The 14,102-nt window shown below is 40.0% G+C and overlaps 1 protein-coding gene across 2 annotated transcripts in view; it reads left to right on the top strand.

Annotated features, from left to right (window-relative positions):
* Positions 1-4,470: 4,470 nt before the first annotated feature.
* Positions 4,471-14,102, top strand: part of nav2a (neuron navigator 2a) — a 214,332-nt gene continuing 204,700 nt past the window's right edge. For both annotated transcript variants that reach the window (XM_086294411.1, XM_086294410.1), the window contains exons 1-2: positions 4,471-4,538; positions 5,125-5,783. In XM_086294411.1, the coding sequence (XP_086150537.1) occupies positions 5,703-5,783 (81 nt within the window). In that variant the 5' untranslated portion in view covers positions 4,471-4,538; positions 5,125-5,702. The remainder of the gene's footprint in view (positions 4,539-5,124; positions 5,784-14,102) is intronic.

The following is a 14,102-nucleotide window of genomic DNA, read 5'->3' as shown; positions in this document are numbered from 1 at the left end:
TAGGAACTCCCCCAGATTAATAATTATGATGATAGCGAAAATTTCACAGAGTGCATTTTGGGTATACTTTTAAAGGTCATATCACCATCTAGTATATGAAAGGTCTCCTTTTTAGCCACATTTAGAGTCAAAACAAATATATTATAGTCCTTATCCAATGCTCACCATGAGAAATTTTCAGTTAAAGGCTTGGGGCAGAGATGAGGTACAAGCCAACCAGGTTTCACCACCAGCACTGACAAACACAAACTAAAACAATGTCGCCGAGTGGTGGGACATGGTTCCAGTAACAGCCTCTGATGTTAACTGGCAGTCTTTCATAGACTATACTGGTAATTAACCCCCAAGCCATACCATTAAAATAATAAACAAAACACACAACTTATCTGATAATATAACTTACTGATATCAATGTGGGATCAACACTGTATAGATCACAATAACTACTGGCCTAGATACTTATGATCTAAAATAAAATAAAAAATATAATAAATAAAACAAAAACCAATATGACTGTCTAATCCCCTTTTAAATTACTTGGTGCTACCTGGCACCTTGAAGAGGCAATCAGGAAGTCTGGGGACTCTTTTTGTTGGAACACCCTTGTAAGAAAACACAGGTAAGAAACAATCTTGCAGTCAAAATGTTCACTTAAGGTATAAATTGGTTCTCCTACCCATTAGCATGCACACCAGATAAGTGTCAAAAGTAATATTTTCTGTCAACTTGCTATACTATACGCCACCGGGCCCTCTGACCACCAGAGGGCCCGGTGGCGCCAGTGTTCGGCAGCCTCGCCTCTGTCAGTGCGCCCCAGGGTGGCTGTGGCTACAATGTAGCTTGCCATCACCAGTGTGTGAATATGTGTGTGAATGGGTGGGTGACTGATTGAGTAAAGTGCTTTGGGGTCCTTAGGGACTAGAAAAGCGCTTTACAAATACAGGCCATTTACAATACTATTCACACTTTTGGTTCCCATGTAGACATTCACAAGAACAAGCTATGAGGCGGCCAACAAGTAAAACCTACAAAACAAAAAAACAATTAAACATGTTAAACTTCTTTAAGTGTAACGTTTTACACAAATAATGTTCAAACTACCCATGTGGGTTATAGTGAATAAGTAGAGTATTTTATCTTCCCTTTAAAAGATGATCTATATTACACACAGACATTAATAGCCAGTGTCATGATAATAGAGTTTTCCCAGCTGGTCATCATAAGCATATAAATCTTAGCTGGTGACATAATTTCAGTCCAGGTGGCAATATAATAATAAAAGGGATGGTCTTGACTCTACACGTGTGCAAATGGAATCCAACAAATTATGCTTTAGGAACTTTCAGATAAGTCAGTATGCTAAAGCTATTGTTGAAACTTTTTTATGGAAGACTGTGTCTGTGCCTTACTCTCAATTGTAATTAAGACTCTGATGCTGCTACGGCACCTTTAACCGTTTTTTGTTTTTGTTTTTTCTAATCAGGAAAAACATGAACACAGATAAAACAATTAAAAACTGATGGCCATCGCATCAGAATGAGCCTCATGTTTCTGAGGATAATCCTTAAAGAAAAAAATGGGATAGAAGCTGTCCTGGGATCAGGCTGCTGTATAGCTGTACCGCACTAAACTCTGCAGTTGTCGCCTGACTAACATTTCACTTTGAGTCCCTAAATGTGCCTTCACCCACTACTTTGTAGTAAGCAGCATTAAATCAATACAGACAACTTTTTGCAGCACCAAAACACTAAAACACCAAAAAATACTATGCCTACTACAACAAGACGGGAGAAAACTTCCTGCCTTAAAGTTTTGTGTAAATGAAGGCTGTGTCTTTATGAATATGGATCATGTGAGCCCGGCATGAACTCAAACAGGGTGTTAGTGCAATATTTGGCCGCAGGGACCTTTGGTAAGATGGACACAAAACATGACATCTGTTAGTTGGCGCTGCAAATATTTTTTGTTTGTTTTAGTGGAATTGCCACATGCATTGCAACAATAATATAGGAAAAATACAAAAAAAAAAAAAAAACTCCAGATCTTTTAGAGTTTTCTGAGCAGAAGCACAGGTTCAAACAGTTCCTGTTATTTCAGTTGCCATGAGAGATTTTCCTGAAAATTAAAACCCGGATCTTCAGTCTAGCACACAGCTGTTAATCATTACGTGCATGGATGCACACGATAACCACATTATAACCACATTATACAGCAAATAACCAAATTAATATAGCTGCTTGTTTAAAAGCTTTGTGTGGTTTGTTGTAAACCTGAATTTACATGATTTGATTACTGGCTTATTTTGCAACTTGCCAGGAACATGTCAGCATAACCAGAAAAATTTATCACACATAAATTAGATGGGAACGTTCACCACAAATCTAGGCTATCAATTAATGCAAGTCCCATGTTATTGGTTAATTTTTTGATAAGCTGCTTAGGCTTTCTAGGCCTAAAACAAGACCAGCTGATAAAACATGACCTGGTCTTGATCTGTTGCAGTTATACACAAGCACAATTTGGCTTAACTTATAGCACATAATCCATATTTGTGTCGAGTGGAAAAAGGAAATGCCAAAGACTTCTGCAAAAGATCCAGTTTACAAACATATAGCACAACATATTTAAAAAATATATAGCTGTGCATTTGTGGAGAGAATATCGTGGCTTTCAGTCACCGAGAGAACAGTAAATTCAAATTGTATAAGGAAATTTTACAGTCCTGGACCTGAAGCATAACAGACCATTTCTGTTTCAACAAGACAATGAATCATCAAAACACACTGTCAATCAAAAACGGAGTCTCTGGAAAAGAAGAATTTCAGGTTTTAAATAGCGGAGTCTAAATTTAACCCACTCGAGATCCTGTGAAGTGTACTGTTCAGTCGACACAGCTGCAGTGGCTGTAGCTCAGGTGGTAGAGCAGGTCACCTACTAATTGTAAGGTTAGTGGTTTGATCACTGTTTGCACGCAAACATTTTTTAAATTTTTTTTAGCATCCCAAATATCATTGGGCAACATATTAACCCCAAGTTGTTCTACAATGCAACCATCACAGTATGAATGTGTGCTTGCATGGATGGGTGAATGAGGCAAGTTGTGCAAAGTACTTTGAGTGCTCAGATAGAATAGAAATGTCCTATATAAGAACCAGTCAATTTACCAAGTAACACTGATGAACTACAATGGCTCTTTGAGGGGATGGTGTGTGAAGTCCAAAGTTCCTCCCCATAGTTAAGCAGATTTCATAAGCAGCTGTGTAATGACCCAGTGGATCATCAGAAACACTCACCAGCCTACCAATAATCAGTTCCAGGCTTGTAAGAACAGGTTATACACATCCTTAAAAAGTAAATAAAAAATAAACTGAAAAAATCTGATTTTATTTATTTAGTGTTAGGTCATTTGCTTAAGTAAAAGTACAAAGGTAAAAACAAACAAACAACAAAAACACTTAAAATCTTATTCTATAGTATTCATTTCTGAAGAATGTGTAATATACTGGAATTCTTTATATTACTTTGATGTTCCAACTAATAAAAGTGAGTCTAAATTTAATGACTGGTATCTGAATTTTCCAGTGTGGATCAATAAAGTCTGACTTTCTAATAAGTTCACCTATAGGAATGTAGACTAAAAAGTACAATTACCAGTTATTAGCGCTTGCATGTCTCTAATTCCCCATTAGGTGGCAACCAAGCACTACCTAGCGAGAGTAACCATGGAAACCTACGGCCGCCTTCAAGGATGTTGAGAGAAAACATCGGAGCTTGAACCACCGCGTGACGTAATGCCAAGGCTGAGAGAGCGAGCGGGACCTTAATGCTGCCTTCAGGTGCTCGTCGTAAATGATGGCATCCATGTCCGCTAGTTAAACACAGTAAAAGAACCGTTTTGACAAAAAAAAGAAAGAAAAAGAAAAGAAAACCCAACTGTTTGATCGCAGTATCGCAGCATCTGTAACGACAGACTTAAAATGCCATCCTCAAAACTGCGGGCCTATGATAATAATAATAATAATAATAATAATAATTATTATTATTATTATCAATAATAATAATAATATGTAAGTTTTACATCACAGACACGAATGTGTAAAACAGAGGCTAACTCTAATACAGAGGCACTTGAAAGTCATTTTCATCATTGTAAACGTATTATGAGCTCTCATTTTAAGACAAAACTATTTTGGTTGCAAATAATATAGCCTACGAGGAGATCTAATTTTCGAGTATTCTAGCAATTTTGCTAGTCTAAAGAGCTTGAAAAGAAAAGCGTCTGGACTTCTTTAAGTTGCTTGAAGACGTTTCACCTCTCATCCGAGAAGCTTCTTCAGTTCTGAGTTCCTTAGATGTCCAGGATGACTGAGAACCTTCACGGACATTTTGCTATCCATCCCACGCAAGTATTAACATTTCCGACGGCACGTGAATGAGGCAGCGGGCTGCTCCGCTTTCAGCCAGAGGAGCGGACCGCGCTGCGCACGAGACAGGTACCATTCTCCATGGGGAAGGCAAAGAAAACAGAGGAGAGCGCGGTGAGCTCCAATCTTACACCAAATTCAGTTCTTTCATTGAATTTCTTCTTCTCGTTTATTTAAAGCAGCCAACTGCTACCAGCTCAGAGCAGCAGCCGGTGTGTCAGGCAGCCTGTGAGCTCTCCCAGATTATCCTGCAGGGATGCTGCAGTAGCTCAAACCTTCGCAAGCAATTTGTTCAGTTTGTTTTAACTCTCGAGTTAACGTGTATCTGTTGTCAAAGTGTAGCGTTAGCAGCTTTGTGTGTAGAGAAGTCCAGAAAGTATACAGCATGTTTAAAAGACCGTTAGAAAGTTGCCAAATTGTGTTTTATTAAGTTTTTTCTTTTGTTTTCTTAGGGTTAAAAAGCCCACACCTGGAGCAGGTGTGGGCTTTTAGTTTGTGCGCCGTGAAACGTACTCAGATTATGGGTTGTAGCGTGTGATCGCTGAGCAGTCAGCAGGAAACTAAATGATTCCGAAATCATTTAGTCGTTATCATAGTTAGCCCATGTATGGCTGCAATTTGGTCGTGTGTGTAAAGATGCTGAAACATGAGTTTGTCACCACGGTCTTCTCCGTTTTCTTCTTCTCTTGTTTACTGCAAGGTGCCACACGTGACCGCGGAGCTGTGAGTGACACCAGCTCCTCCACATCAGATTTTTCTGGATGTTCTTTTTTTGGGGGTGGACTCCTTTTGCTGCAAAGAAACTGAAATCTGCCGACATTTTTGTGGTTTGTTATAATAGCAGCAGAGAAAACCACGAGGATCACAGCCTTCTTCAAGAGCAAAGGTCTCTTGCTGCTGTGATGTTTTTAGAAGAGGGGTTCCTCCTGGTTGTTTCCAGTTCCCCATCTCAGCCCTGATGCTCACTTCAGGTCAGCCCCTTGGGATCTGGAACCTCAAAGAGAAACCATCAAGAAACATTATGACTGAGACGGAGCATGTGGCCGAGGTTGGATCCACTCAGAGACTCGGTGTCATCTTTATAATGAAGCAAAGCTGATAAGAAGGACAATTGTTCTTTTTTTTTCTTTAAAGAGACATTCATGAACCATAAGTGGAAATTAAGTGGGACGGGGACTGAAATACTCTGAGCAGGTATTTCCCTTCATTCCGTGTTAAAAAAGGTGGGATATTTAGCTGTGGGAGAGCCCGAGTGAGTACTCAGTTACTTATGGAAAGATGGAGGCAGGAGCAGAGGCTAGCCCACAACAGCACCAGAGGAGGAAGCCTGTGCTGCATGGATTGGAGGACCAGAAAAGGGTGAGTGTGTATCTACTTGTGTGGGATTCTGTTGGCTTTACTGTACAACAAGGCTGTGTGAGGGTACGCAAGCTTACAGTGAAGCCATGCTTTAACAGTTGACTTTTGGCAGGGTGATGCATGAGACGTCAATGAGGGAAACAAACCTGTTGCTATCTCCTTTAGTAAAAATGTTTGGTTCAATGCATGAGCAAAAAAGTATTCATTTTGTCATGGAGGAGATTCAGAGGTCTGCCTGACCCTCTTGAGGAAACAAACTGTGGAGGCAAGGGAAGCAAAGCGTGATTGATTGAAAGCTAACAATCAGTGAAAGCGTCAAGGAGTCTGTGGGTTCCTCTTTGAGGCCTCTTCCTTGGTTTGTGGTTGTGAGTTACTTCAGCAGTCTGCTGCGCTGAGATTGATAGAGCACTTAATACCACGACTCAATTTTCCCTGTTTCAGCTTCGCTCCGCATTTTCTGCATGATGTTGATGTAGCGCTGTCGTAAGCTGGTAAGGGTTTGAGTTTTAGATGATTACATTGTCCTCTGTAGGACATAAAAAACCCTCCTTTTGTTTGGAGATAGAGATGAGTTGATATTCTCATTTGCCTGGGATACTGCACGGGTCTGACAGATTGGAACAGGCACCAGGTGACAGACCTAAATAGATGTCTGATTTAGAGTGCATTAGTCTTCATTTAAGGATGGGAGGCAGAGTGAATTTCTCCTGCTCTGCTGCAATGGGCAGGGACTCGACTGACTTATGGTTCAGAGTATGTATCTCACGCTCAGCACAATGTGTTTATAGCTAAGAGATGAGACAGGGGCACCCCAAATTCTCCAGGTTGGGGATTGTGTCTGTGTTCCAGCATATTGCAGCAACCATCCAGAGCAGCTGAGAAATGGACAGCTGTTGAGGTTTTGATTTCAAATTATGTACAGATCTGTCAGATTCCTGCCATAGGTGCACCAGGGTTTAGGTTTAAGAAGGAGGTCCGTTTCCTTTCCTGTTTATCCCATGTCCTCTTGTCACCCCATAAATTATTAATTTGATCAGGTGTGTTAAATTAGACACATGGGAATATGTAGAACATGAATATTAATTGATCCAACCAAAGTCCCAGCTGCTGTTTTCCAGTTTCCCAGGCTACCGAGTATCTCGCTGGATGCTAAGTGACACACCGAGCAACACGAGGACCTTGAAGCCAAAAATCCATAAGAACCTTTCTGCATATTGTGATTAAAGGGGTCTGAGAGGGAGCTTCTAGACCGCCGTGCGTCCGCTGTCTTTGGCCATTCACTGCCATTTTGTCACAAATCAGGCGAGCAGTGCAAGGTCCTTATGGAAGCAAGGTGTATCACATGAAACATGTACTTAGAGAGAGGGGATTCGCAGGTAGCATAACAACAGCAGTGGCTGCATTGACTTCAGACAAGCTCGCAAAAGTATATGACGAGTTTGGCGATTGTATTGAAATACCCCGTGTGTCCAGAGAGGCACACATTGAGCAATTGTAAACATTGTAAGTATATAACTTTATATTGACATACCCTGTAAATATAACAAATAGATTTAACTCAATAATCCTCAGGACAGAGAAACTGTATATATCGATGCACCAGTCATAAAACCTAAAAAGTTGTTGCTGACTTTGCCCCAAAAATAAGGTTATAAAAAGTCTTGCCCCTTAGAGGTTATCTCCCCTCATTACATCTCTGATACAAAGCAGTATAAAAAGAAGAGGAAGATGTCCAGGCAGTGGGGGGGGGGTTATAAAAAAATCTTATCTGGATTTTTCCATCTGCTTCATTGCTGCTATGGTAACTAACCCTGATATCATTCATAAAGGGATTTTTTTTTTTTTTTTGTTGCCCTTTGCATGCTCAGTGAGTTCTCAGCAGCGACACGTCTAGTTCATTAGAAGCCAGCTGCAAACGTGACGGCATCATCAATAGGAAAACAGAGCAGGCCAGACGCTTGGCCATCCCTAAAGAGAAAGGTTGCGCTACACTGGGCTAATATTCACCTTCCCTCTTAATGGACATCAAGCAACATACATAAACTGAAAGCACTGATGTAGTAACGTTGACACACAGCTACCCACTGTGAGAGAATTACCTCAGGCTTTCATGCAGAGATTCAATGTCCCCTGGCAATTACCTAGGCTGTGTGGGTTCAAGATCCTATATGTGATACTCTCCCCAGTAGGAGGTAATTGGATTTTGTTCTCTTTGTAGATGTACTATGTCACATGTCCCCTGCTTCATATATTAATGTTCACTGAGTAGCAATCATGGACGTACACGGGAAGTACTAGAGAATCATGGATGCATTTTATTGTATTGCAATTAGGGCTGCTCGATTATGGCAAAAATGATAATCACGATTATTTTCACTGAAATTGAGATCACGATTATTTGACGATATTTATTTAACCCTTTAAGACCTACTATAGAACCAAGTCCACCAGAGCTTATATTATTTTTTTTTACATGCTGTAGTGCCATTTGTGGGAGCATTTCAAGTTGCTATACATCAATACAACTGTTATAGCCCATATTTTAATAATATGTATGCATTAAGTCCATAGTAATTACATAAATTGCAAAAAAGTGCAATAAACTACAAAAAAAATTGAAAATCGCTTTTGTTTTGTTTACATATATTTCTACTTGGAGAAATTTAAGAGGCTTATCCCTCAAAACTTTAAATACAATAAAGTTGCAAAAAATAGTTTACAACAACAGGAAATTTATTTTGAGTGTCTTCATAGTTTTATTTTGGAGATACAGCAATTTTTATATACTGCAGGAAAAACAAAAAACAATCCTATGATGCAAATTTGCAAAGAAAACAGCATGTGCATCATTTCACTGTGGGAAGTGTTACGAACAGCTGATAGGAACGGCAAAGCCTGTTTCTGGAATATTATGTTTTTGTTCCTGCAAGCGCTTTTTATGCAATTTTTGCAAAGCTATATGTGGAACGAAACCGCTGATGGCATCAGATGTAAGTACAACTCCTCCGGTTTCATATGCAAAACAAATTATTGCGCTAGCTTACACGGTTCAGGTTCTACAGGGATTTAAAAATAGTTACGCAAAATGGAGCGTGCTGCTCTGACCGGCTTTAAAGGGTTAACAATGACTTTAAAAAAAATAATATAAAATAGTGTGCAACACCACTGAAGTTTTTTTTTTTTTTTAACTCTCTTTTCAACCAACGGCAGTCACTCTCCAAATAACTTCTGCTTAGCTTTCCGAGCTTCCCTCGGGTCCTCTTAATCAGCGGTCTCCAACCTTTTTTGCGCCACGGACCAGTTTATGCCCGACAATATTTTCACGGACCGGCCTTTAAGGTGTCGCGGATAAATTAGGGAGGGGCTAATAATCGGCTCAGTCATTTTTAATGATCGTTGAAAGCCCAGATCGTAATCGTGATTAAAATTCGATTAATTGAGCAGCCCTAATTGCAATGATGTTTTATTAAGAGAAACACTGTTTTTTGTTACTATCAGAAACCTGTCCTTATGTAGCCACTTGCTATTCACTGAACATGAACTCCTTGAAGTTAGAGCTTTAGTCTTAGGAATTGTCCAACTGCAAGAAAGGATTGCAATTGTACTGTTACTTAGCAGCATTTTTGCAAAAGCCATTAGGTTAATTAGTTCTTACAAGTTTTACTGGATAGAAATAAATTTCTCCTTTTCTGGGATACCACTGAAGGATACTGAATAACAGGAAGTCAGTGCTGTGCCACTGTTGTTGAAGTAGTGGCAAGTTTCATCCTTAACGCTTTAACAACACTGAAGAATCTACAAGTGGAAGCGGAAAGTTCAACACTCAGTAAAAACTGCCATAAAATTAAGTCACATTAAAAGTTTTATCTGATGATCCTTGGACAGACAACAACCTCTCCATTAGGTCTCGGCTAAAACTGTAAATAACATAACATCTTTTGGGAGTCAAAAGCTGCCTCTAACACAGATATAGGTAATTTTATAACCATGAGAATGTAATGTGTAACTCTGAAAATGTTGCCCCACATTTTTGATAAAAGTTGGGTTTCCTCTGACAACAACACTTTGCAGCACATATTCATGCATTGTTTCTGCTCTGTAACACAGAGTTGTGGGAGCCAGCGTGAAATTGGGTTGTAGAGATTTCAATGATTGTGAACTAGAGGTCTAGACAGGCATGCTTAATTTATTGAAGAGCAACAAAAGAGAAGAAGTTGATCTTTAATGAACAATTCTGTTGCGTCTGCTGGTAGGTGGGATATCCCAGGCTCCCATACAGCCTCACTCCTGAGAGAGTGCTAATGAAACACTGAATTCTCTGTTATTGAACTGCTGGCTGATTTATATCCTGACCTCACACTTGATTTCTGAGACATTACACATTTACAACACAAATGTCAAACATATGGTAAAGGTTCAGGCAGTGTTGACTTAAATCTGTTTTTCTTAGCCATGCTGTCTACATGTTTGGTGAAAAAGCAGCGCTTCCAACATTTCTATTATCCACAGAGACAGAACGCAAATCAGGATTCATTATGCTGAGAAAGCACCAGCCTCAAGCTGACAGTCAAAAAGACACTAATTAAAAAAGTGGGCAAGATTTCATTACTGGTTTGACATTAGATCTTAACCTCCGCCCTCTCACTAGCAAGTCCGAGAGACGATGAAGGGCATTCAGAAGGTGACAGAGAGAATTGTGTAATGGAATCTCTTATTGATTCAGTTACGTGAGAATAAAAAGGATTCTGACACTAATTGCTCAATCAGAGCCGCTGGAAATTATGTATTTATTTTCACCAGCTATTCTGACTGCTCATTAAGGAGTGTTTGATACGGTTGGGTGGGGTTCTGTAGGATAATGAGGTGTTTACAGTGGATGCGCGTGTTGATCTGCTGCAGTTATTCTCTAACAGCCTCATAATTAGCTAAGAGTCACAGAGGAGTGGGAAACGCTACATGGCTTTTGTTTATGTTCTTCATAGGGTGGACTTAATCTGTAATCTCAGGACACATTTTATACACAGTGGGAGAGGCCTGTTTAGCGACGTTTCGAGTTTCCTTTCCACAGATGACGGCCTCTAGTGATTCCAGCTTTAAAACGGTTCGATGAGACTTGTTGATAGGATACTGACCCTATAGTAGTTAAGCTGACAGTGTTTTGTTTAGTTTCAGCTGTTTATGGAAGCAGCATACCATGACACATGTATAAATAAAGACCTTACTATTATTGTTATGGTGGATAGTTGCACTCTTATTTAATACCACTAGTATATCAGACTTGGTTTCAGTTAATTTTTTTTAATCCCAGTAAGCTGGGTGAACATCTATCAATCCATCCATCCATCTTCACAGTGGTAGATGGTGAAGAATAGTAGCTCACTGACACTTTTCTTTAGCTACTACAGTAAGCATGCCTAAAGCAGGTTAGATATGGAGTTGATATCAGTTGAAAGTTTTATTAAATAAACTGAGGTTTTCTCTGTGTGACTCTGGGCAGTAAAAATAGTTTCGAAGTAGATTCATCCGTAGTACATGCTCAGCCCACAAAATGAATGAAGAAAATATGAGCTGGGAAAGCCTACTTTTTTGATAATACTTGAAGCTGAAAGAGTTCTTGATGCATGCTCAATCATCCAGGTAAGCAAATCCCAAAAGGCTGATTCTGTTTTCAGTGGGAAAAACGTTTCAGCACTCATCCAAGTGACGTCTTCAGTCTCAGCTGACTGCAGGTTTCCCCAACCTTATAAACAGTACATTTGCACAATGACTGACACTAGCCTACTGAATGAACAATGGGCTGTGAGGTCAGTTCCTTGATCGTTTATAAGTCAGCTGAGACTGAAGAAGTCACTTGGATGGGTGACAAAACATTTCTCCCACTGAAAACTCTGTCCAGATGAACTGAAATAGTTATGTTTCATTGTGAATGTTTTAGTTTTATCCTGAAGATTACCAAAGCACCATGAAAAGAATAAATAAACAATTTGCAGTTTTTTCTACAATGGCTTCTCCAACCCTGGATGTTTAGGTAGACATATGCCCAAGGTCACTGTAGCCGTACCCTCCCTAATCTGCCAACCTGTTCATTGGGACTACAACATCTGTGCTACCACTCAGATTTCTACAGTTGGGCCTGTCTCTGAAATAAGCATTTATAGATACATCTCGGCAGTTTGCTCTATAAGGTGCTTTTTTAAATATTTTTTTTCAATTTTTCTTTTAAAACCACTGAAAATGATCATTTGTTGCTGGCATCAAACAGATTCGAATAACGAGACTTCAGTTTTTCTCTCAAAAAGAACCATTGCAGTAATATGACCCCAAGTAGAGACATCCATTAGATTTGGTCCTGAATCATCTCTCCACTGTTATGTTGGCCTGTTGCCTAGATATGGAGAGCAATAGAGGAGTGACAATTTGTCATTGACAGGGTTTGATTGATTGTTCATGCCAAGCGCCCTGCTCTGCTGGTATCTGAAACTAATTGAATGTAATATCAGAGAGATAGGATAGCACGATGACAAATGAGCAGCCTTGTGAGATTGTTTAGATCCTATTGTAGGCATTATCCGACTATAACAGTTGCTCCTTGCTAGCTGCCCTCCGACTGTAGCACTTAGATAAGTGATCACTATCTTTAGTGATCACCGTGGCTTGTAGTGCTCGTTACCTTATTTAAACTTAGCAGCTAGCTGAAACAAACAGTTTTTCTTTTAAATATTTGTATTTAAGCTGTAAAGAAAGAGCAGGATCTGGCACTTTGTGATAGTGAACATCTTAATGTCATGAACAGTGTTTGCCAATAGAGATGAGGGCTCTCTTAGCCACCGACTAAACGTGTCCTACAAACCAGGCAGCTGCGGAGCAGAGACGGGGATTTATTTTAGTGAAGGACTGTGTTTGCCCAGTCATGCAGCACTGACGAGCATTGGGGCTCAGGGGTTTGGACTATGGATGGGAGAGGATGGGGGAGGAGGGGGTCAGAGGGTGGAGCTGGGACCAGGCATGGAGCTCTGAGGCTGGGGGTTGGGAGGATGCTGCACTAAGGAGGCTGCTTGGCCCTCAAGAGCCATCTGGCCATCACCCTCTCCATGCACCCTGAGGGAGGGCGAAGGACAGGTGGCAGCGGCTAGTGGGATGGACTGGTCTTTGGTTATGGGATATCACGATTGGCTGTGCAGGCCTCTTAAAAGTCAGACCCCTCGAATACCACATGCCCACTCAGCTTCCAGTCAGGAAGGACATCCTTCATGACCCTAGAAAGAAACCTTCTTCAGACCAACCACAATAATACTGCTTAACACGGTGTCCATTTTTTTGTCGTTAATCAATTTTGAATGACATAAATAATTAATTTAACTAAACATAAATGGTTTGAAAATCATCTCTTGCCACATCAAAGCACACGCACAGTTTTCCTTGAACTTCACTCATGGAGAAAGCACTTTGTTGCCTGGAGTCAAACACAGCAGTCGTACTGTGGAATCAATATGTGGAAACTACAACGTAATTTCCTCTAACGAAATAAAAGATGAATTAATCAAATGAAATGCAAGTGTGCACATAAAATTACAAATCTCTCCCCCCAGTTTTATTTGCATGAACAGTTCTTTTCATTTAAGATGGTACTTTTTCCTTAGGCCTCCATTAATTTTCTCCCCTGCTTGAAAATAAACGTTCTGAAAAACCGATGATTAACTTTTTTTTTTAAACAGTAATCAGCGAGAGTGTAAAGCTATACTTGAAACACACAAATCAACAATATGTCAATTTTTCTAAATTTTCATTAGAGTTCATTTTTTGTGCTATGTGTGACAGCTCGGACAGAAGAAGAGCTGGTTGTGTCAGGAACACAACCAGCAGGGTGTGTGATGGTCTTGCTGTCCTGACCTGCACAACATTGTAATCCCTGTCTGGGGGTCAGTGGGCAGGATCTGGCTCGGTCTGCTTCAGAGGAGGTGCTCAGCTGATGAACAGGTGCTTCAGCTCGCTCCTGCGGTGATGGGATTTCTTCTTTGCTATGACCGTTGTGTGTTCACACGAGAAAAAAACTGATAATCATTTTAGCAGGTGGCCGTGAATTAGGAGCAGTCTTTGTACATTAAGGACTCTTTTGTCTTCAGTGTTATTTCAGTGAATAATGAGGTTATAATTAAAGCTGAGAAGCAGTGTTTGTCATACTGGGGGGAGAGCTTATTTAAAAGTTAACCCTTTTTAGACATGAAGACTTCTTCACTGTTTATTGCTTCTGATCAATGGACAGTTATTCTTGAAGGCTTCTTGTCAGTGGATATAATTTCTTTTTAGATTATTAGATTA

Source organism: Aulonocara sp. 'chitande type north' Nkhata Bay, linkage group LG1, assembly GCF_057382095.1.
Source record: "Aulonocara sp. 'chitande type north' Nkhata Bay isolate Kocher_YH1m ecotype deep benthic linkage group LG1, A_spYH_male_GT1.1, whole genome shotgun sequence".
Lineage (NCBI taxonomy): Eukaryota > Metazoa > Chordata > Actinopteri > Cichliformes > Cichlidae > Aulonocara > Aulonocara sp. 'chitande type north' Nkhata Bay.
This window is presented reverse-complemented; position numbering and strand designations above follow the sequence as displayed.